The sequence below is a fragment of the Tamandua tetradactyla genome, chromosome 7 (genome assembly GCF_023851605.1).
Source record: "Tamandua tetradactyla isolate mTamTet1 chromosome 7, mTamTet1.pri, whole genome shotgun sequence".
Classification (NCBI taxonomy): Eukaryota; Metazoa; Chordata; class Mammalia; order Pilosa; family Myrmecophagidae; genus Tamandua; species Tamandua tetradactyla.
In genome coordinates, this window is record NC_135333.1 from 51,912,069 (window position 1) to 51,936,529 (window position 24,461).

The following is a 24,461-nucleotide window of genomic DNA, read 5'->3' on the forward strand; positions in this document are numbered from 1 at the left end:
GGGGGTGGTCATTTCCTAAATCGGCAGAGCAGAGGGAGAACAGCCTCCAAGCATTCATACTTGACACTCAAGGTCTCTCAGTCTCTCTATTAAGCCATAATAGAGCCTGCTGAAATATAAAAGCTGTCATTTCGGTATCTAATGAGTCCCCATGGGATAAACAGGGCAGATATTCTCACTGTTATCATTTACAGATGGGGAAAATAAGGGACAGAGATAGGAAAGTGAGTTGAGTAAGGTCACATTTCATGTCAGCACAAGTTCTGGGACTGGAATTTAGGGTGTATGGCCTCTAAGCCCTCTAAATTTCACTGTGATTATATTAAGGGCTCTCCTTTCTGTCTTTTCTCCATGCTATACTTTGAGGCAATCAAAAATACAATGATAACAGGAAAGTGCCTTTGCGAATAACAAAAGGAGAGAATAGTGTTCCTAATTACTAAATTGGCAACAGAAAAGGGAGTACGAAAATATGATCACGTCTTCCCTCTGTATTTTAGTCTCTGTTTGGCCACATTGCCTTTTCCTGTTGTCTCTTCTTGCCTGGCTCCTCTGCTTATGCGACTGCAGTAGCATCAGATGATGGGATGTCAGAGCTTGAACCTGCTAGGATGGTGCAGAGGGCAACAGGATGGAAATCTTAGTCTCCTCCTTCCCCAGAGGCTGTGCAGTTCTCAGCACAATGGTAATTCTGGTTGACAGTGACACTGGCACAGGTGGGGCGTGCTGCTTAGGGCTCACGCTCAATATCATGTGTTGCTCAGCTCTTGGAGAATATCTTTTCAATAAATGTTAAATAACAAGAATTTCAGAATTGTTAGAGAATGCATAAACTGTGATTTCCATACCTCCCTGCTCTCTTTCTTTTTTAAAAAATATTTTTAAAACCACCTTCAGAAGGAAATGTAGGAATCACAAGCTTGAAGCTGTACCACCTCCTTCCTGTTTTCTTCTGAGAACACTCCATTTTGGGGATGCGGAGGTGGACGTAGGTGGAAAGCTTTTGTTCTCCATGCCTTCAATTCTAGCAGCTGATGACATGAAGCTTTATGTCTAAAAGCTAAACGACAAATGTTCTCCCTTGCATGACACTGAGTTTAGGGAGGGCACGTGAGATGGGTAGAAATTAGTGTCTTCAAACTTATGGCCCAACTTTTTCTTGTGACATTTGGTTTGTGGTTGCAATGCTGCCTGAGAACCAGAGGCTGAGAAAGAAAGGAAGTTTCTCAGTCCTATGGAAATTGTACTGATATAGTCATTACATTAAATAATAGACTGAAATCCCCTTCATGGTTCGAAAATACAGATTTCTTCTAAGAATTGAAAAATATGTCTTACATATGCATTTCCATGCTTGCCTCCCTAGGCTCATTAGGAAATCAGTCTAAGAATGATTTAAGGAAGGAGGTGGGTGGCATTGTCAAAGGGGAGGCAAACGTGGAAAGACAACAGTTATTTCCAACCACTTTGCACAGCTGCTTGCAAAAATGCTGGTTTTCCTCACTGTTCTGAGATGCAGCCTTTGCTTCTACCATGGTGGCAAAGAGCAGCCTACTGTCTTTTTTGAGACCAAGTCATTCCTCTTTTACTGAAAGGACTCTTGGAGCTCAGGACTCCACAGTTTTGCTCTTTGAAACAAAACTCAGATACTTCAAGCCAGGCCAGCTACTCTGAGTCCATATCTGCTCTGCACCCATGTGAGCAGCAACAGTTTTCCCCTTGGATCGTATCACTGTCAAGAGGGCCAGACCCTTCACAGTTCTTTCAGGCACAGACAGAAAACCAGAAGACTAACAGTGAAAACAGCAAACACACTTTCTCGTTCCCCGCATCTCTCCCTGCTGCGCCTCCCTCCTCACCCCCCCCACCGGCCCTGCACCGCCCCCCTCCAAAAAAAGATCTACTTTGATTTGAAATGGAGAGAGAATGGGTATGGACAGGGCAGGCCTGTCGGCTTCTCTTTGACAGTGATAACCTGAGCTAATATGTTGGTGCCAAGACCTTCTCGACTTGAGAAATAAAGGTGATCATTTCAGCTCCGGTGAAAAGTTCAGGGTGGAGAATTTGATCACACGGGGCACATCTTGGGGCCGCCTCTTGCCGTATGCAGGGGCTGCATCTGCCTTGACTGTGACACGGAGTTCCAATTAGTGTTTAAGGAAAGAGACTTTACAGACAGTGGGCTCACCTCGACTCAGGCCATCGGGTCCCCGGAGAATCCGGCATTCTTCTATCTGGCCGAACGGAGAAAACATCACCCTGATATCATTCTCATTACATTTCTTTGAAACCATTCCTATGAACAATTTTCTGTCTTCCACAGCTAGGAGACAAAAAATATATAATACTAATGAATGAGCAAAGGCCATTTCACCTTTTTTTTCTTGGAATCAATGCTTCATTACTACATCAAACCGAGTTCCAGCCACGCGCAGCTGGCTGGGCATGGGCCCCACAGCTCGGTCTGTCCTCACGGGCTGCCTTCCTCCCTCCAGGCTCCCCACCTTACCTCTTCCTTCCACCTGGCCCCTCCTGGATATCTCATCTCTTTGAATGCTTGCTATTGCTCATAAAACATCTCAACAGGGCATGAAAGCTGCTGTTGGTTCTTTCCATCCCTGCTGCCTGGAAACTAACAGTGAGATCTTTAACTGAAACTTTAAAGGACTGTGTAACTGCTGAATGCTACCACTTTGCTTGAGACATAGAGATGTTTTCGGATGCAGGTTTTAATTTTTTTTTGGCAGATGTTCTTTTGACTTGAGTTAAAAGAGAGAGAGGGGAAGGGCAGGAGAGGGAAAGCAAGATATACTGGAAGTAGGAAAGTTAACTTTTAACCCGGCATCCTAGAGAGGATAACCTCTCCTACTGAAGCTCCTACTTTAAAGAGCTTCAGCCCCATGGATGTGGACAGAAGCGAGGGACGAGAGATCCTCCTTTCTGGTTTTCTCGAGTGAATCATCTCCCGGCCATAGCAGGAGCTGTATGGCTCGGACCAGGACAGGACTTGAGGTTATGCTGCTGACAACTGGAGAGGGAGCCAAGTCTGGCCAAGAGACCAGGGCTGCTGCTACTCAGGGGTCACTTGAGGGTGGCCATGTGTGGAGTGAAATCCGAAACAACAACAAAAATGGAAAGATACGACTCAAACCACTCAGAGATGGGATTCTCGATGGACAGAAATGCATCATGACAAAGACATGCAAATCGGAACTGCTGGAACCCCTGGGGGCAAGGGAAATATGACCTAAGAGGACCTGGGGGAGGTCCCCATGATCTCGTGTTTGTGCACAGGGTATCTGGCCCACAGTTAGCTCTAAAACAAGGTCTTCAACTGATTTCAGGACAAGTGTCTGGAGCCTTTTTTTTTTTTTTTTATGAGAGCAAAAGATTTTCAGGAAGCCCTAAGAGAGAGGTCCTGCCTCTTTCCCATGGTCTCAATTAGAAGTTAAGGACAGTGGGCTACAGCTGTGCATTCAGCTTCAGGGGTGGGGGTGAGGGCTCTCCCAGCGCTCACTCTGAGTGTACCTTTATTTTGTGTCTGTCTTGTGATCTTGTCATTGGTATTTTGATGGATTTTATTTTCTCTTTCTATTATCCCTTCCCTGGGCATTGAGTGTCTCATTCTCATTTTACCAACAAGAATTTATTCCAGGCTTATCTGGAACCAGGTGTTTCTGGGAATATCTGAGTTGGAATACAAGGTCTACACTCTTCAGACCCTGGGAATAGAAGAGGTATGCACGAAGCAGCCAAATAACCCTGGGATTTACTCTGAAACAGTGCCATCCAGTGTAACTCTCGGTGGTAACGAAAAAGTTTCATGTCCAAGATGGTAACTCTACTGAGCACTTGACTGAGGAACTGAACTTTTACTGTTACATGATTTCTTTTCATACGCTGTATGGTAGGGCTACATTTCATTATTTTTCCATGCGAGTATCCCACGAATGCAGCACCATTTGCTGAAATTTTGTTTGTTTTGCTTATTTTTTTGCTTGTTTGTTTTCTGAGAAGTGCATGGACTGGGAACCAAACCCGGGACTTTCTCTTTGGCAGGAGAGAATTCTACCACTGAATGACCCTTGCACTCCTAATGTCACGTAATTTTAACAAAGTTAAATAGCCACATGTAATGACTATATTGGACACAGTAGTTCTGAAGAGTTTAAATTGAGATAGATGTTCCCTGTCATAGAATCCCAAGCTAGAAAGAATGCTTTCTGGAGAGAACACTTGTCTCACTTTGAAGGAGGTGGCTGAGAGGGGACTAATCTGGACACCAGCCCCATGTTGTATTCGGTTTACTGCTCTTCTCCAAGTTCAGAGGAGGCAGGCAATGACCCCAGGTGACCAGGAGGCCGAGCTACCAGTTCCAGCCTGGCATTAATTTGATGGAGAATTAGTTAACCTCTGCAGTCCTCAACTTTGCCATCCAGTCAAATGAAGGTGTACACTCTATGCCGCTTCCATTTCTTTTGTCTCTTCTTTAAACAGTGGAGAGAAGGTGGCCCAGGTGTCTGCTTCAGTGGGGTAGGGGGATGTGGGAAAACCCCCTCCCATGCAGTCCCTCTCACCAGACTGCCACATCTCCTAAGACAATTCAGAGAAACTCCAGGCTCTTGGGAATACAGGCTGAAAAGCACAATCCCATGATACTTGTGAACTATGTCCTGTGCACCAAAGTGCCTGCAAAAGGCATGATGGCAGATATGGAGTTCAAGCTGGACTTTAAGAAGTGCAGGCAAAGTCTGAACAGGTTGGCAGTGAGATGGGGGAAAGCAACACACGACACCAGGCCAGGTAGAGTCAGGAAGACATAAGGACTAGATTTGGGGCAGATGGAGGGAGGTAGCTTAGTTTCAGTATGAAAGGCAGTGCTTTCTGCTGCATCTGCAGGGAAGGGTCTTAATGCACAAGGACAATAGGAGACAGTCAAGGGTCAAAGGTCACTCCTTTGGTCAAAACTGAACAAAAGTGGATGGGGGCAATGGACACTGTTAGCTCCGATTCCTGCGAGGGAGGTTGTTGAAGACCCAGCTTCCTTTGCACAGATGAAAAACTGTTAATTCAAGTTCTTTCTCCTTCCTTCTTGGTAATGAACTATCAATCAGCTACTGTGAGCTGGCAAAAGCCTAGTTAAGTCCAACGCAGTACTGGCAAGATAAAGATCTGAGCCTTAGAACATGAACTGCCCCTGGTAAGGGACCTTCTGTACCATGGGAATCTTTATGAATTTCCAAATCAGCACAGCTACAGGTGCTAAGACACCTGGACTGCTGGTCCCATGAAGGTGTGGTGTTCCCCTGAACAGGAAAGGGGGAGGAACAGAGGTAGCTGCAATGGCAGAAGAGGGATGAAAAACTCCCAGTTTGCTGCTGCCTCATTCCTTCTTTCTCATCTCTGGGACCCCAGACCCCCAGGAAACCACAGCTGGCATCTTTATGAGAGTTTTAAAAAATCCTCTTCTATTTCTTTGTGTACCGAAGAATCTTGTGCCAGTTATTTTAAATAAAGGCAAATGATCAGTTTCCAGCTGATTCCTGGTTTCACAGGTAAACCTATAATTATGGCATGTAGTTAGAACAATTTGTAGGTTTTGAGCCTTGGGGTGATGTAACAGTAAATTGAACAAGCTGCTTCTGAGTTAGATGGAAAGTGACCTCCCGCCCCCCCCTCCCCCCGCCTAAAATAAAAAACACCCAACAACAAATATTAAGAAAATGGAAACGGCTTAAGAAGAGATCCTGACTTCCTAGATATCACAAAAGAAACTCGAACAGGCAGGGAGAAAGAAGGTAATCCTCACTTTTTAAAATAATGTGCCTGTTAAAAAAAAATGAACGAAACCTATACCATCTGCATGTTATTTATAACTTGGTGGCTTGTTTGAAACAGTTCATCCTTTAAAATTATTTTGTGCTACCAGTGCTGCCCATTTGCTTTTCTGTGTGTGTGCATGTGTGTGTGTGTGTGTGCATGTGTGCGTGTGCATGTGGTGGGGTGCTTGGGTATTGTGTGCATAAAGAAAGCTGGACTTCAGCTATCTTTTACTAGACAAAGTTGTCCTGCAGTTCTAAGAGTTGGGCTTTGTTTGCTTAATGGAAATGGGAATGATAATACCTATTCAGTTTTCCTCTGAGTTTTCCTAATTTTCCAGTGAAAACTGATTTGTAAAATGCATTTCTGGGAATCCCATTCCAAAGATTCCTAGTAACATTGTAAATATCATAAGAAAACACAATTATCTTGAATTACCTAATTTTTTTCTCAATTTTTGCCATTTTTCCTAGTATTCATGGGCAGTAAGTATCTTGCTCTGTTTTACACCATGAGAATGTTGATTGCTTATATAAACCTACTATGTTCATAGCATTATGCAGGGTGCTTGGGGGGCTAAAGCAAAGAATGAAAAGATCAGTCCATTCGCCTCCAGGATTACCGGTGATAAATGAGAGAAAATACTTTCAGACAGAGGATGCGGCACTATGTCATCCATTGCTGACAACAGCAAAGCTGGAAGGTGATCTCAACTGGCCATAGTTTAAATGGCTCCTTCCATGATGGTACAAATGAGAAAAGGGTTTCACACTTTGAGTGGTGACTTTTTTTAAGTTAGGGGGATAGAAACTTCATCTAAAAAAAAACCACCCTAATTGTAAGTCTGTGCTGACACCCTGGTGTACAATCTGTCAAAGTCACACCTGGAATCAGGCCTGCCTGAATTAATTAACAACTTTGCAACGTAGTGCTAACATATGGCATTTAATTACTGCCTCCAAATCTGTGAGCCTCTCCACTTTGAATTTCAAAATTATTTCCTCCTCTTCCAGTAAATCAGAAAGAGACTGGACGGGAACCCTCGTGATATCTGTTTTACATGGGAGCTTGCGGTCTTCACCCTCACTTGACAATGTTCGTCATCTCAACTCCTGCCAGCTCCCAGCTTGACACACAGGCACTGGTGTCTTCGGGGGGCTTGAGGAAAGAGACCATGGGCTGCTGCGGCACATCTGGATTACAGGCTTTCAGGAACCCCGACAAATTGTGGAGTGGGCGGGTTAGAGCAGGACGGGCTGACGCTCTGCCTACAGAGCACCATCTAATCCTCCCCTAGCCAAGGAGCACGGAGGAGAGGGGTCCTGGCTGCAACAGAGACATCGACGGCAACCTTGCTGCCTCGCTTGTCACTCGCTGCTGGACGCGCTTCAGATCCACCAACTACTTTGAAGTTCTAATCTTGCAACAGAGGAGGGAAGGCTAGAAAAGCGGCTTTCAGATGGTACACAGAATGAAAGAGAGGAGTGGGGTCTCTGCTAGCAGATGCTGGTCCTTTAAGTCCCCACCTTCTCAGACATCCTAGGCTATACTATCACTCACCTTTTTGCAATGGAAAATTATAAAAAATGTTAGATTCTATTGAGACACGCAACCATGATTTGGATACTATTCAATGTGCTCTTACAATATTTTACTGCTCAGCAGGTGGGATTTTTTTTCTTCTTTTTGACACCTGGCATCCTAGACACACATGGGCAGGCAATAAAATGCTGTGAGTTTGCATAAATGTGCTAGAGGCTGCAGCTTAGCTCAGTGACAGTTTTAAGGGCAGGCTATAGGAAGTCACGGAGATTTAGGAAGCCTGTTCAGTGAAATACTAAAATGCAGGGCTAGTTTAGGAGTGACCTAACCTTTCTGGGCTCACCACAGAGGTGTACTTTGCTAGAATCTGTAGATGGACAGAGGCTTAAAAGGGTGAATGCTCTTCTGGAATTCATTTGCTCATCACTAATTAATCTGTGATTAGCGGCTCTCTCTTGCTCAGCAAATACAAAGTTTTAGGAATCTGAACATACTGATAAAGAAGACAGTAACTGTCTAACTGTGATGAGCCCTTTGTGCTATCCATAAATGTCAGCAAACGCCATAAAAGTGCAATTAGAGCTCGTTATACTTCTTTCACAACTCTAGGAGCTATTTAGAGCATCTGAGCCAAAGAAAATCTTTGTGTTCTTTGAGCATTTGAAACTATGCTTACCTGTCAAAAATGCCTTGAGAAATCAGAAGAGGCCTGCAGCTTTTATCCCTTGCTTTTGAAAATTACACATTTCTCCTGATTCCTTAACCAGTTCCAAAGAGAACCTTGGAACCTGTCTGTCTATGCAAGGGGAAGTACATTTGGGCCTCTATGATGAACAACCCTTTAAAAAAGGCAACATTTTGTCCATTCACACTTTTGATTTTTCTCATTGGAAATTCAGAAAATGAAGGCCAGTCTACAAAGCAAAGGGAGAACTGACCTAACCAGAAGATTTTAGGTTTTCATTTGTACATACAAATCTATGCACAGGTAAGAACAGCCCAAGCTGAGACTTTGCAGTTATTTTACAATAACCTAGCATATACTGCATACTACTGTGTGCCAGGCATTAGGCTACGCTCTTGCAGATGTGATGTTAACTTATGTCATGCTCAAATCACCCTGTAAGGTAGGCACTATAGGAAGCTTAGTCTGCAGACCCCTGGGGCCCCTCTTACAACTGTAGGCCTGGGGCCAAGTGAGCTTAGGCAATGTGCCCTAGGCCTCAGTCAAGAAGGGCAGAGCCAGGAGTCGAAATTGGGCTTCTTGAATTAAGTCTTCAACTGTGACCCCATGTTACCTTCTTAAAAATGGTGTCTTTAGGTACTTTTCATCCTAGTGGTAACAGTGCTCCATTCTGCTTGGCTTTTGAGATCAGACTAAAGTGGATGCACATATGGTGGTTTTATTCTGTTGCTGTGATTCTGACCCTAGTTGGGCCAATTCTCCCTTGCTTTGTAGACTGATCCTTCGTTTTCTGACTTCCCAGAATTTGCCAAACATAAGCCCCAGGGTCCAGCCCCACACTGAGGGCCCCTGACACTTATCCTGTGGAAGCCATTCCAGAAGCCATGGTTGACACTCGCACAGCAGGAAATGCAAAAGGAGAAATCCCTTCAAGGTTCAACTGCTTGGGTCTTTCAGGTTGCACATTCTCAACTCAGTTCTTCGATTCCTCCCATTTGCATGACTGCCGCCTAAGGTTCAGAAATAAGTCAGACCCTCTCGCAGAGACTTTCATTGCATGGCCCTTGTCCTGGTACAGTTTGGAGGAAGAGGATGCTGAAGGAGAAGAGGCATGGCGCAGTGGCCAGAAGCTCTGAGATGACTTGTTGTGACGGGAGTCATTCCACATATGCAGGATTCACGTCTGGTTCCTCCCCCTGCAAATGGACACCTCTGGGGTGAGGGGGCTCGAGGAATCAGCAGGGGTACAAGGGACTTCCATGCGAGCAGATGTGCTTGATGCAGAACTCTACTAAGCCAGGGGAAATCTTGGTGATAATGGAAATCAACATTTTAAAAAAGTGCTCCATCACTTTCACAAAATCTTATTTGAGTGTCAATAAAACCCCACAAAAAAAACCCCCAAAAAACAAAAAAAAAGGCATCCTGGGTGAAATGGCTAAAATTTTAGGAAGAGGGAGATTAAAGTTCAATGTTTAAGTGCCTCTAAGTCACTTGAGTCAGGAGGTTGACTGCAAACTCTTTGAGGGCAGGGATGATGCCTTCTGTGGCCTCTTCTCTTTTTTTTAGATTGACTCTTGCAGTCCTGGTCCTAGCAATTGCCTGGCACAAGTAAGTAATTAAGAAATAATTTTCAAATAAAGGAATGAAGCAACTTGAGCAAGGATCCACAGCACAGTAACGGTGGATTTTTAGAACTTCTGACACTAAATCTTAGGTGTGGGATAAAAGTAATATAGAAAATAGGGAATCTGCTCTGAGAAAATATGGGGATGGTGAGAGGCTGGCGGTTAAAGCCCCTAAGTCTCTTCTCCCATACAGGAAGGCGCTCACAGAAACATGCTAGAAACACGACACAACTTGTCATTTCCTTCAAAGCTTCCTAGTCCGGGGAGAAGCCAGAAAATGGCATGCACTACAATTAGCTAAAAGCATCTTGTGGAGAGATTTAGAGCCCAGTCATAATTTACATGTGCAGATATGCAGATCTCCAAGCGCACGGCTTCTGCCCTGATTACTAATTAATGAGTGCAGAACCACCTGTTGAAGGAGACAGTGCTGTTTGTGGCAGTCTTGGGGGAACGGAGGAGCTCCGTGGTCTAAGGAGATAGAAGATCCCTTTGATAACCATCTCAGTAAATTAAATAGAAGAAAACAGGGACAAAAAGTCTGTATAAGTGGAGGCAAAACCTTAACAACCAGAAATGTGGTTCTCAACACTCCTGTATGCTGGAAATTCTGATGATTTCATGGGTATCATCAAGTGCATATTTTTGCACCAAGGGTACTTTTTTTTAACAAGCAGGCTGAACTGTGGATGAATCCTGACGCAAATTCACTGGCGTAATTTAGAGAAGAGTGCAACAAAATAGCCTCCAAACCAATGAGGAACAAATGGAAAAGGAAAAAAATACACACACACACATACACACACATAGCCTAACTCTTAACGGTCAGTTCCTTTCCTGGTCACATTCTCTGACCACAGGTCATCACCCCTCTCCCCTGGGGGGTGTGTCCCTGCATTGCTGTGTCGGGGGAGAGAAGTAAGAGCCAAATGCTGCAGGGGCCCTACACAGAGCAAGCCCCAAACAGAAGAACGTGGAAAACCATTTTTGTATCGTCTTCACGGATCTTTCCTCCAGAGATAAATGAGCCAGCAGGGCCTGACATGCCGGGTGCAACGGAAATTTCCCGGAGCAGTTATCTCTGCCTTTTGGAAAGAAAGAGCAATCGGGCTAGCTACCCCTCCCCCTCTGACTATTTAATTGAGAGAAGCAGGCATTATTAAATGAGACAGTTGGTGACCACCTACCGTTTGACTTTTCACTATCGGCAGGTTTCATCTGAATGGGATGATGCATCTAAAAATACAAAAGTGAGAAAGTAAAGGCAGATGGAACAATTGCAAAAAACAACCTCTAGAAATCTGACACTACTACACTCGAGTACGGGCAAGGCTATGAGGGCACATAAATAATAGCCAGACATTTCCCCGTTAAAATGAACTCTATTAAAATGCAAGCCTGTACTTTATGTCCAGGAATGCAATCCCTTTTAAGTCACGGAGTGCTGTGATGCAGCATTTAAAAGCTTTGGAGGCGGAGTCAGACTTGAGTTTGAAATCTGGCTGTCTACCCTGTCGCCATCCAGTAGTGCTAGGCGACCCTGGGCTCCAGTTTCCTCCCCTGTGAACCGGAGGTGGTGACCCTGGCACAGCAGGGGTGTGAGGACTGAGTGAGCAAAACGCGGGGAAAAATGCTTAACCAGTAGAACACAGGACATGCTGACAAAATGTGGGTCACGGTTACTGTCTTATCACAAATTCAAAGGCAGACTGACTTTGGTTTTCTCCTGGCCACTCCTGAGGTCTCCTGCCTTCACCGCTCTCGGGCCCTATAGTTCTGTTATGAGCAGTTTGAACGTATCACCGTTTACTAACATAAGCGCCATCATAATTTTTACTTAGAGCACAGCAGAGAATAGGAATGCAGAGCCAGGAGGGGGATGGAAGGAAGGAAGGCAAGGGGAGAAAGACAGGAACTTACACCAGAGCTCAGCACAGACGTGGGGGCAGAGAGAACCTGCAACAAAGGGGTGCCAAAGCCCTGAATTGCGGGTTCTCTCTGGCTCCTTACACGACGATGATCAACCACTGTGTGGGATCGGCAGTTTCTTCTGAGCAGAGCATGCTACCACCATTCCCAATTAAAATAAATTCCTCAAACTCCTTTCAAAGGTCCTCTTGCTTCATATTTCATCGTACCCCAAGGAACATGGAAGCCACAGGGCAGATGGACTCACTGGCTGAGCAAATGCTTTTATTATAATGGGTCCCGTTCTCTCCGAACCTTTAATTCCCCCAGTGGACTTCCATCACTTGCAAGCCACAGCTCGGGGCTTTCTCTAATTTAAATGAAAGGGGAACGGTGCCTGGCTCTGGAGCTTAAATGATGGGAAATTATTATCAGGCAGTCAGGACCACGTGCACCTGACGCCTGCCTGGGTCTGCAAAACACAAGAGGAAGAGAGGGGAGGGAGTTCCGTATGGGGCGAGGGGCTGAATAATTCAGAGCTGCTCCATTTATTCTAGAAGGCAAGATGCTCTTATGCATAGAACACAGGCCTGGAGGTGTGGGGTCTACTGGCATTCCCACTTCATTCGTTAATATATTCCATTTGTGCAGGAGAGACTAGAATGAGAATGGAATGTTTCAGGGTCAGTACCTAGACCAGGCTTTTCAGAACAGAATTGAATAGTAGAAAATCTACTTCAAAAGCAGCAGAAGAAAATTGTGGAAATGCCTGATCTGGGCTGAGGAACATGGGCTCTACCCTAGCAGGCAATGGGGAGAATGACATCAAATAAATGTGTTCGGGGAAGATGGACTCAGCCATTGGGTAACGCATTTATCTGCTCATTCTGCAAATACTTAATGAAGTACCTTCTATGTGCCAGGCTGTAGGCTCAGAAGTGAGGTACAAAGGCCAAGTGAAGGCAGTTTAGCTCTTGGTGCTCACTGTCGAAGGGGGGCAGTGCTATGGTTGAGGCAGGAAACAAGAGTTACGTGGGCACAGGGGAGCAGGCTCTCACCTCTGCCCAGAGGACAGGGAAAGCTTGCTAGCAAAGGGGACAGCTGGTCGGAGCCCAACAGGCAGAGTTGGATGTGCCAGCAGAGGAAGGAGGGAATGGCTTTTAGAAATAGCTGGAAGAGAGGTACCCAGTTTCTCCTGGCCCTGAAGGTGTGTAGAACGGGGTGCTGTTCTAGTTTGCTAGCTGCCAGAATGCAACACATCAGAGACAGATTGGCTTTTAATAAAAGGGGATTTATTTCATTAGTTCTTCAGAGGAAAGGCAGCTAACTTTCAACTGAGGTTCTTTCTTACGTGGGAAGGCACAGGGTGATCTCTGCTGGCTTTCTCTCCAGGCCTCTGGGTTCCAACAACTTTCCCCAGGGTGTTTTCTTTCTGCATCTCCAAAGGCCTGGGCTGAGTTACGAGTGCTGAGATGAGGTATGCTGAGCTGCTTGGGCTGTGCTAGGTTGAGCTCTCTCATTTAAGCACCAGCCAATTAAGTCAAACATCATTCATTGCAGCAGCCACACCTCCTAGCTGACTGGAGATGTAATCAGCAACAGATGAGGTTCACATACCATTGGCTCATGTCCACAGCAACAGAACTAGGTGAAGGCATCTAGCTCACCTGGTTCACTAGGTGAAGGCACCTTGGCCTTCACTTGGCCAAGTTGACAACTGAATCTAACTACCACAGGCACATATGCTAAGGAACTGGAATTTTATAAGCAGTGAAGGCAAGAGGACTAGGTTTGTGTTTGGCTAGTGTGGGGACGGATTACAGAAGGGTGGCACAGGAGGCTGGAAGAAAGGCCAAGAGACTGGCAATAGGCCTGGTGCAGCTAATAAGGGTCTAGGCTTGCATGGTGACTGCTGGGGTGGGGCAGAGGGAGTGGGGCACTCCAGGGAGATGACTGGTCTTTGGCCTGTAGAACTGGATAGGTCATGGGATTGATGTCCACGTCAGGAAAATAAGAAGTCATTTGAGGGTAGGTATGAGTAAGCGCAGGTCTGGATGTACTCAACTTGGGGTGACGCGGGGTACAAGAAGAAATTGGGAATGTGGGTGTCAGTTCTACAGAGGGGTCAGGGCTGCAGAGGCTGCTTTGGGGGTGGAGGTGGGTGGGTGGGAGTGGAAGCTGCAAGCCTGGGTCACTGTCCAGGGAGGGAACATATAGTGAAAAGAACCAAGAATCAAGGGCAGAACCAAGAACACCAAGAAAGAGGAGCTAACGAAAGAGAGAGAGAAGGGCAGACAAGGATGCCTGGGTAGAAAACAGGAGCAAACGGGACCATAGGAGCCGTGAGAGGAGTTTCAAGAATGAGGGAATGGTGAGCACAAGTGCTTCATGGTATCTTTTTGGGCTTGGCAATTAAAAAGTTTAGGGAACTCAACAAAAGTAGTTTCTGGGCGTCTGCAGGTGGGGTTGAGGGGGGATGGATGAAGCCAGGCTGTAGGGGTGGAGGAGTAGTGGGCAGAGCAGTGGCGGAGATGATCAGTGTGAATTATGATTCCAAGGTGAGAAATGGTAAGAAGCTGGATGGAGGATAGGGCTGCGGATGGAAGGTGGCAGCTTTCCTTTCAAGGCCGTCAATAAGCTGTCAAGAGCCAGATGAGATTGGCAGGATGAAGGTGCAGGGGAGGGAAGGGGATGGCACCTGCCTTCCACCCGGGACATCAAGGTGGAATGGCTATGGACTTTCATCCTTGTGGTGATGACATGCACACACACAAGCCAACACAACCAGGAAACACAGAGGACTGAAGGAGGGCAACGGGAGTCAGATTCAGTCTACTCTACAGCTGCAGAAGACTTGGGGATCATTTAGTCCTGTGCTCTCAATAATTATGGGTGTAAAGGGAACAAGTGACTTCACTGAGGGTAGGTGGCTGGTTAACTGCAGAGCTGGTGCCAGAAATCTGAGCCCCCCATGCCACACGGCTTCTCTATAAAATGCCCAATAGGGGACTTGGAGGTCTGAGCCTGGGATTGGGGACTGCAGGCTTTGTGCCCCAAGGAGCCTCGTGTGAAGGCACCCCCTCGTATGAAAGCAGCCTCCCGTCCTCTCACCTCTCACAGCACTCTATCCACGCCACTAGCATTACCCTGCGAACTGCCCCTGCTGAGGGAATGACCTCAGTGTTGGATCTAGACTATCCCGAGGGCTCAGGAACATGTGGTGGTGGTAATAAATCAGCTACCTGTTGTAGACTTGAACTTTGTTTGGTCTTTAGTGGGCCTGGTGAGTGGGGAGGGGATGGGGACTGTCACACCACCGAAGGGGTAGTCATCCTCCTTCACACATGTTCTGGAGACAATTTTGATAATGTATGCAAAGCACCATGACCTTCTTGGGGAGAGATATTCAATCAGTGCTGTATTAAGAATGGCTCATTATCATGAACAGTTCATTTGAGTTACAAATTTCTGATCACATACAGGATGTAAATGTCAGGGAAGACCAAAATTGCCTTGGAAGAGTTTGTTCTCCTCACGTCGTTGCACTTCCTCCAAGTCTCAGGATACCAAGCGCTGTGGGGTATGTGCTGGGTGGATATGAGTTACTGTGAAAGACTGGTCCTTCTTCAAGCCTCAGGATATCACAAAGGGACTCTTCACTCATCACAGATTTAAGCTGGGATGACTTTGCTCAACTCAGTCCATTTATTTCTCTGAGTTTTAGCCGGCACTGTGTAAGAAGCCGGGGGTGTAAGGAGAAGGGGTTCACCTCACGGGGGAGCTTGGAATGGAGCGACATACACAACACACACACACACACACACACCAGCTGCTTCCCAGAGTGACACAGGCTGTGCTAAGATGTGCAGTGTGTGTGCTCAGAGGAGGGGCACCCACAGAGACTAAGGGAGGGCAGGCCGGAGAGGGTGTCTCAGGTGAGGTAATGTTTGTGTTCAGTCTTGAAGGACTGAAATGTTAACCAGCATGGAGGACACTTCAGGGAAGGGAACAACGCATGCAGAGGCAAAGAGTAAGAGGAAATTGGTCACATTATTACTAATGAAGGATGATAATGACATTCTAACCAAGAGAGGAAGGAATAGAAGCTCTTAAGCTTCTGAACTCAGAGGTCCTGCTGGGATGGCAATGGACCAGGGAGAACTCCAGGGAATTTGGCTGTCACTCTTCCAATCTGCGCAATGCCTCTCCAGCTATGTAGGAGTCTCAGAGTCCTGGCTTGGCTGAGGCTAGTTTTCCAGGGGGCCGCACTGTTTTCAACAGTTTCTGCAAGGAGTCTCCTAAGAGACGTGTTAATTAAATTGAGGCTGCATCTCTATAAGCATGCAAAATTGGCCATGTCTGGGAGCATTCAGTGGTCTGCATTGCCATCGTCTGGTTAGACTGTGTGATGAGTGTGGAATTCTATAAACACCAGCACTTGTCATTCATGCACAGGGTAGTTTTCCTGAGAGATGGAGGAGAAGTAGTGAGTCTACTTGTATTCCATTCAGCTATGGCTCACAGCTGTCTTAGACCAGGCTCTCTCCCAGCAGAAAGCTTGTCCAGGGAAAAGGCCAAACAGTGATTCTGGAAATAGGTTCATGAGAGTAAATCTGACTTAATGTATTTCATCAACTTTATATTTCTATGAAGAAAAGTTTCTAAATCCCTTCCTTTGAAGATTCCTCTGCCTACACACGAATTTATTTTTCCTTTTATTGCAGAGAAACATTTTGCCTAAAGTGACATTAAGACAATGATTTAACTTTTTGGTCTCTGTTCAGCCTTATTTGTTTAAAAAACAAACAAAGCATTATAATGAAGGGGGAATTTTAAGGACTTCATTTTCCTTTCTTGGGGAGGGGAGAGTGGATTGGAGCTCAGCATATTTCTTAGAAACCAGTTGTTTTATTTCTCCAACATCTGTATGTTCATTAATGACATCATACATAGAGTAAGGCTGGAACCACTTGGCCAAGAGCATTTATTACGGGCGCACCCAAAATTGCTATTTCTTCAGGGTCTGATTAGGCTTTCGGTGAGCTGAAGTCCCTTCCCTCCCAAAGCTCCTTTTCACTGTCCTCTCCCCCGCAAAGCTAAGCACACGCACAGAGCGGCCACGAACAGGCTGCCTCTCTTTGAAGCCTGTGAGCGCTGCAGCAGGCGAGCTTTTGAGCATAAAGCCCCTCCCTTCACCCTACTGCTTCATGAGTGACTGGGTGGGGCTCCCAGGTACCCTTCAGACCTCAGAGTCCCAACCCCTGACTTCTGAACGGCTGAGCCTTCATGTGGCCCCCCAGTTATGGCTCATGAACCTGAAAATGAGGACACAAGCCTGCAGGGGAACCACGACCCAGAGACTGTGGGGTGGGTGCATGTAAGGAGAGCTCTGTATAACCAGGGCCATGCTGTTATTCCCTTTGTTATGAGTTTCCCCACATCCCCCGGACAGGAGAAGAGCAGAGTCATGGACCATTCCACTCACTACTGGTATATTCTGCAAAGTTCCATTATGCACGGTCTGGTGTGAATCCCCAAATCTCTCTGCCCTGGCTCTGGCATGAATAAAGGGGGGATCCTGAGATTCAGTAACCCACTGTGTGGGACGGGGGACCTGGGGGAAGGCAGCAAGCTGAGGGGAAGAGGACCCTGCTGGGTTCTCACACACAGGAGAATGCGTGTTGAAACTTGTTTAACCCCAGCCATTGCCAATTGATGAGTTAACCACCTTTAACACAAGATTCAATAAAACATGCCATTTTTAACCTGAAATGGGTTTTACAGAGTCACTCTAACACATCTCATCATTGAACCTATACTGACCCCTGGAGAGTGCAGCCGTGATGGCACATATTATAAGCTAACTGCCCATAAAATATTTAAAGGCAGGAAAAGAGGGGAGGGAGAGAAGTGAACTCACAAAAGAGCTATGTGTCAAAGAAGAGAATTCAAAGATTCCAGCCAGTCACGACAAACCGACGTTTTTCTTCCATGACACAACCATGTAAAAGTGATGCATGCAGAAAACTTTACATCTTGCTATAGTATCCTAGATTATGAAATATTGAAAGCACCTAGCCTACTTTCTGAATATTTCTCAAAAGATTATTTTGAATGGCAAGAACAGGTTTCAAAAGAGTTGCTACCATTGGGGGGGGGGGGCATGCCATTGCCCCAAATGAAAGACTGCATATAGTGTCAGGGGCCTTCCATGATAAAGCATCCCCAAAGATATTGGCTTGCCCATCATTCTGGGTAGTAATTTCACCACCTCAGTCATTCTTGTATCATAAGGGGAATAGGGAAGAAACAAAGGTAGTTTTAGGACTTCTGACTTATCTGTACTACACAGGAATCTTTGAATTGCTCTGATTTTTTTTTAAATTTATGCTTTTTAAAAAATTTATTTTTATTTATTTTGCTAAGATTTCTCTAATGGAATCACACCTTTGCAAGACTATAGATGACAAACTGCTGCAATAGTCAAAACCAACTTCTATCATTGAGACAAAGCCTGATGTGAGGCTCATAGCTGTACCTATTAAGTGAAATGGAGAACTGAGGCAATTTTTTGTAAAACTGAGGAAGTGGTGGAGGAGGGGTTTGAACCCAGGACTGTCTGTGGCTGGAGCACAGCTCTTGGCCACTACTCCACTCTGTCTCTAGTGTATATCTAGATTGTGCTGCCAGGGAGTTGCAAGCTTCTAAGAATCTATGAAGTCACCACAATTTTCCTCTTTCATGCTTGACATAAAGGCTACCTCAAACTATAAGGTTTCTTCCCAATTAGGAGCACATATGAATGTATGTTATATACATGTATATGTATGTGTGTACCTGTATTTCATACACTATACATATATATTTTAAATTAGCCATAGGATAACAAATTTTGAAAAAGGCAAGAGAGAAAGTTCAAGAGACTGTAATGATTAAACACACATACACATACCAACAATAACTCACAGCTCTATAGTCTGGTCAGGAAAACAGAGGTCTGGCCAAGGTGCCATTTGACTATAAAGGAACTACAGGCGCTAATCCTGAGGTTCAATGTTAGTTCAAACCCTACAATTGTTTCAGGGTCTTCTAAATAACACAGCAGGAATGGAATGAAACTCTGAGGTTGGGTGGACGGGGCAAGCTCTCCAAATGTACGTTTAGGTTAATGATCAGTGGACTGAGGGTAAAAGCAAGAAGAGCTATCCATTGTTCTGTGAGTGGAAATGATAGTTTTGATTTGCTGACTTTAATTTATCCTATGTTTTCTGGTTTCTTCATAAGCTGACAGTGTGAAGGAGTACAATGGGATCTACAAAACGAATCAAAGCATGGACCACTTGGGTAAGCCACTGTTTCCATCAGAAGGCTCTGGCATTTGGCTTTATGTCACCTGACTGGATGATGCAGTGCCTGTATTATCTGAACATGGCTTCAGGAACTCTGGAGAAAACACTGGGTATTCTGAAAAAGCAGCTTCCAAAGTGGAAGTAGAGTATATGAGATTCAACTAAACTTTGGGTCCCAATGTTATCTCAAACTGCTCTTCTGTGTGTCCCCGTTCATCGAGTCAACATAGTGGGTGCACAGAACACTCTCAATCAATATTTACTGACATATATTTTTATAAAAGTGGTCTGAGCAAGAAAAAAGGGAATTTGAGTGTTGCAATAATATATAAACATAAGATATCCCTTTCTTCCCATGGCAAGTTCCAATAAGGGAAAGACACCCATTAATGGTCATAAATTATGACTTATTCCTAAGGGCTTAGAACATCAACGGCATAGTCAGTGCCCAAAGAGGGGATCTGTGCCATTAGCATATTACATAGTACAAAAGGTTCTCTGGGAGAGATGGAATGGGGTGGGGGGGGGGGGGGAGGGACCGATGCTAAAGCTATGAGAACATATTGGAAGGAACAGCCTTTCTTGGCCACTTGGGAAGTATCCCATGAACACTGCTCAACTCCCAGCTGTTTTCCATACATCCTAATAATCAAGGGGTGGAGAAACACTTATAGAAGTTAGACTGTCTATCTGCTTTTGGCTTACCAGGCTCCATGACAGCTTTTTCAGTTGTAACACCACCACCCATACACGTTTTTGTTAAAAATCATGTGGTATACTAGAGGGGGACAAAACAAGCAATACAGCCATTTAGCCCTGGCAAAAAATAAAATAAAGTAAAATATTGCAGGAAAATTAGATTACCCTTGGTGGAATTCTATGAGGGAATTTGGAATGTGCTAGGGTGATTAAGCCGTCATTTCTGACAGATTACTCTAATCGGCTGTCAACTAACATTCCACAACCCCATCTGTAACTTGGCATCCTACGCTACCTTCTGTATATAAAATACATACACCAAGCCAGAAGAGGTACAGCCTGACATTTATTACACTCATTAGCTATGATTAGGTTTTGTGTTTTCATACTAAATAATAACATAAGCTTACATTTTGCTTTATTTATTCTTAAAATGAGAAGAAAAAAATGAATAGGGATTAAAATAGGAGGCATGGAAGCAGGAATGAAAAACAATTGTGATGACCAAATTGTGGGTATAATGATTTCATAAATATTGCTGCTCAAGAAGAATGTTGATTCTTTCTTAGTTTAATTTCTCATGGAAGCATTATAGCATATTACTTATAAAGATAAATCTTTGAGGCTTTTTGACACTTATCAGTCTTGGCACTGAATCAGATGTCATTTCAGAATCAGGTACTATTACTTGAGTTCAGCAGTACTATCAAGAACAGAAAACAATTTTTTGGGTAACATTTCATTTTTTTCCTCTCTGTAACTGTCTTTGTGATATAGCAATCAAATGACCCAGCCAACTGGATTCCAATAAATTTGGTGAGAAGCAAAGCAAAACCAGTTAAAAGGTTTGACAACCCTAAAAGACTGTACTGAGTTTGTCTAGAATCCCTTTTTCAGAGTTGCATGTTTTAATCACACACAAAAACTGGAGGTTATAAACCAATTTTGAAAATGGAGATAGATGGAAAGATCAATAAAGGACAGGGTGTGTAAGCCCCCCTTAGAGTGCAGCTTGAGGCCAAACTAATAGAGCCGCAAATGCAGTGTAAGACCAGGGAAGGATTTTGTGTGATGGTTGGAAGGTCACAATCATTACAGAATGGTGAGCCAAAGTTCAGAGAAAGGTAATAATGTGCCTCTATGACTCCATGGGAAACATACAGATATCCTTTCTAACCGTTATTTCTTCCTGATTGTGGGATTGTTTTCTTAAGTCAATGGTGGATGCTACAGTGGTCCCTCACCCAGATGTTCCCCAGATGGTAAATTAGATGTGCTGTGTAATTGAGCAACGCAAACTACACACTGAAAGAGTAATGCCTGACCTGGTCACGAAGGAGTGGTTTAATGTTACCTGGCAGTTCATTTACACTTCCAGTACTATGATCTCACATGCCACAAAACTTAGTACAGTCTCGTATTGTAAGAGAAATGAGTCTGGTTCTTAAGTAAATTATCTTTTTAACATGAGTCCCTGCCTAGAATGACCACCTTTGGGCTCGGTTCTCACACAGCCTTGGAATAAGCAGCTCCAGCTCCAACTTCATCTGTTCCTAGGCCACGCACCGTCTCCCACCTGGGATGAACAAGGCCTGCAGACTGGGGAGCAGGGGATGGTGCAGCCTCCCTAGCTGACCTTCACTCAGGGTGTGGATGCCCAGTTTGCTTAACTGCTCTTGCTGTCTGGGTCCCCAGAGCTGGCAGTCACCCCAAGTACCCAGCAGGGAATCCCAGCCACCTGACTGGGAACCTGTCTTCTCACCTTGACCTTCTCAGCCTCCTCTCCAGGGCCAGGTTCTGCTCATGATAATCCTGAGCACCACTTCCTAGAACTGTCTTTACTCAGCACTCTAAACCATGCCATGTTTCTGCCCCATCTCTCTGGAAGGTCCTTTGAACAGCAGAACCTGCCCGGACTGGACTTGAATTCTGGACACTCAGTGGAAGCTTGAGATGCTTATGGTGCATCATCTCCCAATGGGAACAGTCAATCCATCTCAGTTTTTCCAGCGCCATCGTGTACCTATAACTCTGACTTGGCCCTACATGTGCCATTTTCCTTCTCTGGAATTCTCAGTTTAGAACTATTCATTTCCACTAAATTTCCTTCTCTTCCAACACACCTTTCTACTTCCACTGCCACTGTCCCAGTTAGGTCTTCATTCCTGCTTTTTTGGATTCCTCAAACAGGACCCATACCAATTCTGGACACTGCCTTCCAAGCCATCTCACACTGTTACCTTTTAAATCTAAAACACAAGTCTATAGGAATTTCTCTTCCTTGCTCAAAAACATTCAATTCTCTATGAATCCCAGCACCCTGGCCCATCTTTTAAGGAACTCCATGCTTTCATCCAACTCTACCTGTGCGAGTTAATTTCTCATCACTGCTCTACACTCCTCTTCTAGCCAAACTGGACAATTCACTATTCCTGGAACTTCTGCTCTAAGTTCCTATGGTTTACATTGTCTCCTCTTTCTGAAATACAACCACCTTCTTTTGAAATCCCACCCCATCTCTTCCTGACCCTTGTCAAATGCCATGTTTTTTCATCCCAGGGCTACCTGGGCCACTGGAAGTTCCCTGCACTGAGAGCACTGATACCTCATTCTCCCTCTTCCGTCCTTTCTCTCCATTGCAACTCTTGCTACGGCATATGCTCAGAGGTCAGAGGATGCTTCCAAATAAATCAATGCTCTTTTCACAGTCTACATGCTCTCTCCAGGGCTTTCAAATCCTGTAGCACTTCATTTCTTCAGACAAATATTTTAGCTTCCGTTGTTTGAGGCTTTGTCACTAGTGTAATCAAGTGACCATACAGTGATTTTTGGATTAGGTATAGGATGTTGTTCCAATTGGAATGAAAGACTCTTCAAACCTTGTGGCATGGGTGTACTCATCTGAAAATGAGTTGTCAATAGCTTTTGAGTACTTGAAAATAATAAGCCTCCCCGAATTCTATTTCCCCATGCAGTATTCCCTGCCCTGCATACTTCTCATTTCTTTCTATACTTCCACAAGGCAGGAATGAAACAGTGTGGCTCTTCCTTTCATGGTGCAAACAACCAGAATTCCTTTACACGTTACCCAGATTCCCAAGTGAGAACACAGCAGGACAGAAGACACACTTCTTGAAAATCAGGTTCCAGGCATCTGGGCTGGTGTTTATTTCCACAATGGTGCTAATAGTGTGAACTTGGCTTCAAAATGTAAAAGCTTTAACAGCAATTTCTCAGCAGAAGGACTTATATATTTGGTGACGTGCCTACTGCCATCCTACTCTGGCCACTTGCTATGGGTGGTGCTTTGGTGGCCACTTATCTAGATAAAAACAATTTTTTTCTTGAAAAATTATTTTTTGTCATGAAATATTATTTTTGGCAATAAAAATAGGCTGCTGTCACTAACATAAAAATGGGTGGAAGAGCCAAACTAGCTAGTAACTAGGAAAAGAGAACAAAATACCTGCTAGCCAAGAATGGAGCTAGATCTTTGAAATCCTGAGAGGTAAGCAAGATCTAGCTGTTTCTCTCTCCCTGCTTCTCTGCCCTCTTCTATCAGCTTGTGGATACCAAGTGCCCCTTGGTTAAGGAGAAAAGCAGTATAATGTGCTAACACTATGAACAGGCTACCATGAGGACTCACATACAACCATCCTATAAGGAGGAAGGCATCCTTCCTCCTATTTTATCACTGAAGTTCAAGGAGATCAAGTGAATTGCCTAAGGTCTTAGAAGTGGTTGAACAAAACTAACCTTTAGCCTTCTGGCAACCAACAAACTTATTTCACTGAGACAGAAATACACTTAGCTTATTCTAAGATGTTGATGATGGACTGTGACCTAGCCTCCCTGAAGTCCAGTTTGGTTTTTACAAAGAGAACTGTGGGGTTTAGGGCAATGCCTCCATAATGATTGATTCTTGATGACTGTGTCTGGGAGCCCTGAAACCTGCAGGCCACATGACCTGTGAGAGCACTGAGCTCACATGTGTATCACGCTAGCACTCACAATGGATTGCTATGATTATTATTGTTAATTGAGAAGCTGTGGGTTGACAGAACAATCATGCATCACATACAGGGCTTGCAGCCTATTATTAACACCTGGCATTGGTGCGTACCTTTGTTACAACTGATGGAAGCACATTTTTGTTATTTACTATTAACTACAGTCCACGGTCAAGCTTAGGGTAAACCTAAAGCTTGCTATTCTAGAGGCTTGAGCTTTAAGACTCAATGCACAGTTCTAGTGCTTCATTCTTAATGCTGTGTGAAGCTTCATGTCTCAATATCAAACCTTGGGATATTCTGGCAAGACTTTTCTAAGGATTCTTGGATGTGGGGATGTGCATCTTCTGAAGGCCTGTCAAAGGCTCTGATGCATGAAGAGGGCCATGCTTGTCTATCATCAGTGCATCCACAAAAAGGCAAAAAGGACCCTTCTCATGCAGAGAGACACAGTATTTCCTTTGCCAGAATAACTGCTACATATTTGCTGTACAGCAACACCCATACTTCAAGTTATTAGGGTTAGCCATGTGAAAATGCCATGTTTGTTGCCTGAAAATGGATGAAGAGTAACAATTTCATAAGGCTCAATCTCATACACATTGTACGGCAATGGTACTGCATTATCTTCTCGGAAGATACATACAATGCCCCAAACTTCAGTTTATGTAGGCTATTTCCTTTGCAAAGTTTGAAGGGTGTTCCAATAATTCATCTGCAACATTGAATAGTTTTAATTTGAGGTAAATTAAACACTAACTTGATGATTTAATGCAAATGCTACTCTGAGCCAGTCCACCGTGGACCTGATGAGTCTTTT

General features: G+C 44.6%; 1 protein-coding gene across 11 annotated transcripts in view; it reads right to left on the minus strand.

Annotated features, from left to right (window-relative positions):
* Positions 1-24,461, minus strand: part of CELF2 (CUGBP Elav-like family member 2) — a 506,203-nt gene that overhangs the window by 69,545 nt on the left and 412,197 nt on the right. For 10 of the 11 annotated variants that reach the window (XM_077169448.1, XM_077169444.1, XM_077169446.1 and 7 more), the window contains 2 exons: positions 10,863-10,911; positions 2,189-2,323 (listed from right to left, as the gene is read on the minus strand). In XM_077169448.1, the coding sequence (XP_077025563.1) occupies positions 2,189-2,323; positions 10,863-10,911 (184 nt within the window). Of the gene's footprint in view, positions 1-2,188; positions 2,324-10,862; positions 10,912-24,461 lie in introns of those variants that run through there. The other variant, XM_077169455.1, reaches the window with a different exon arrangement.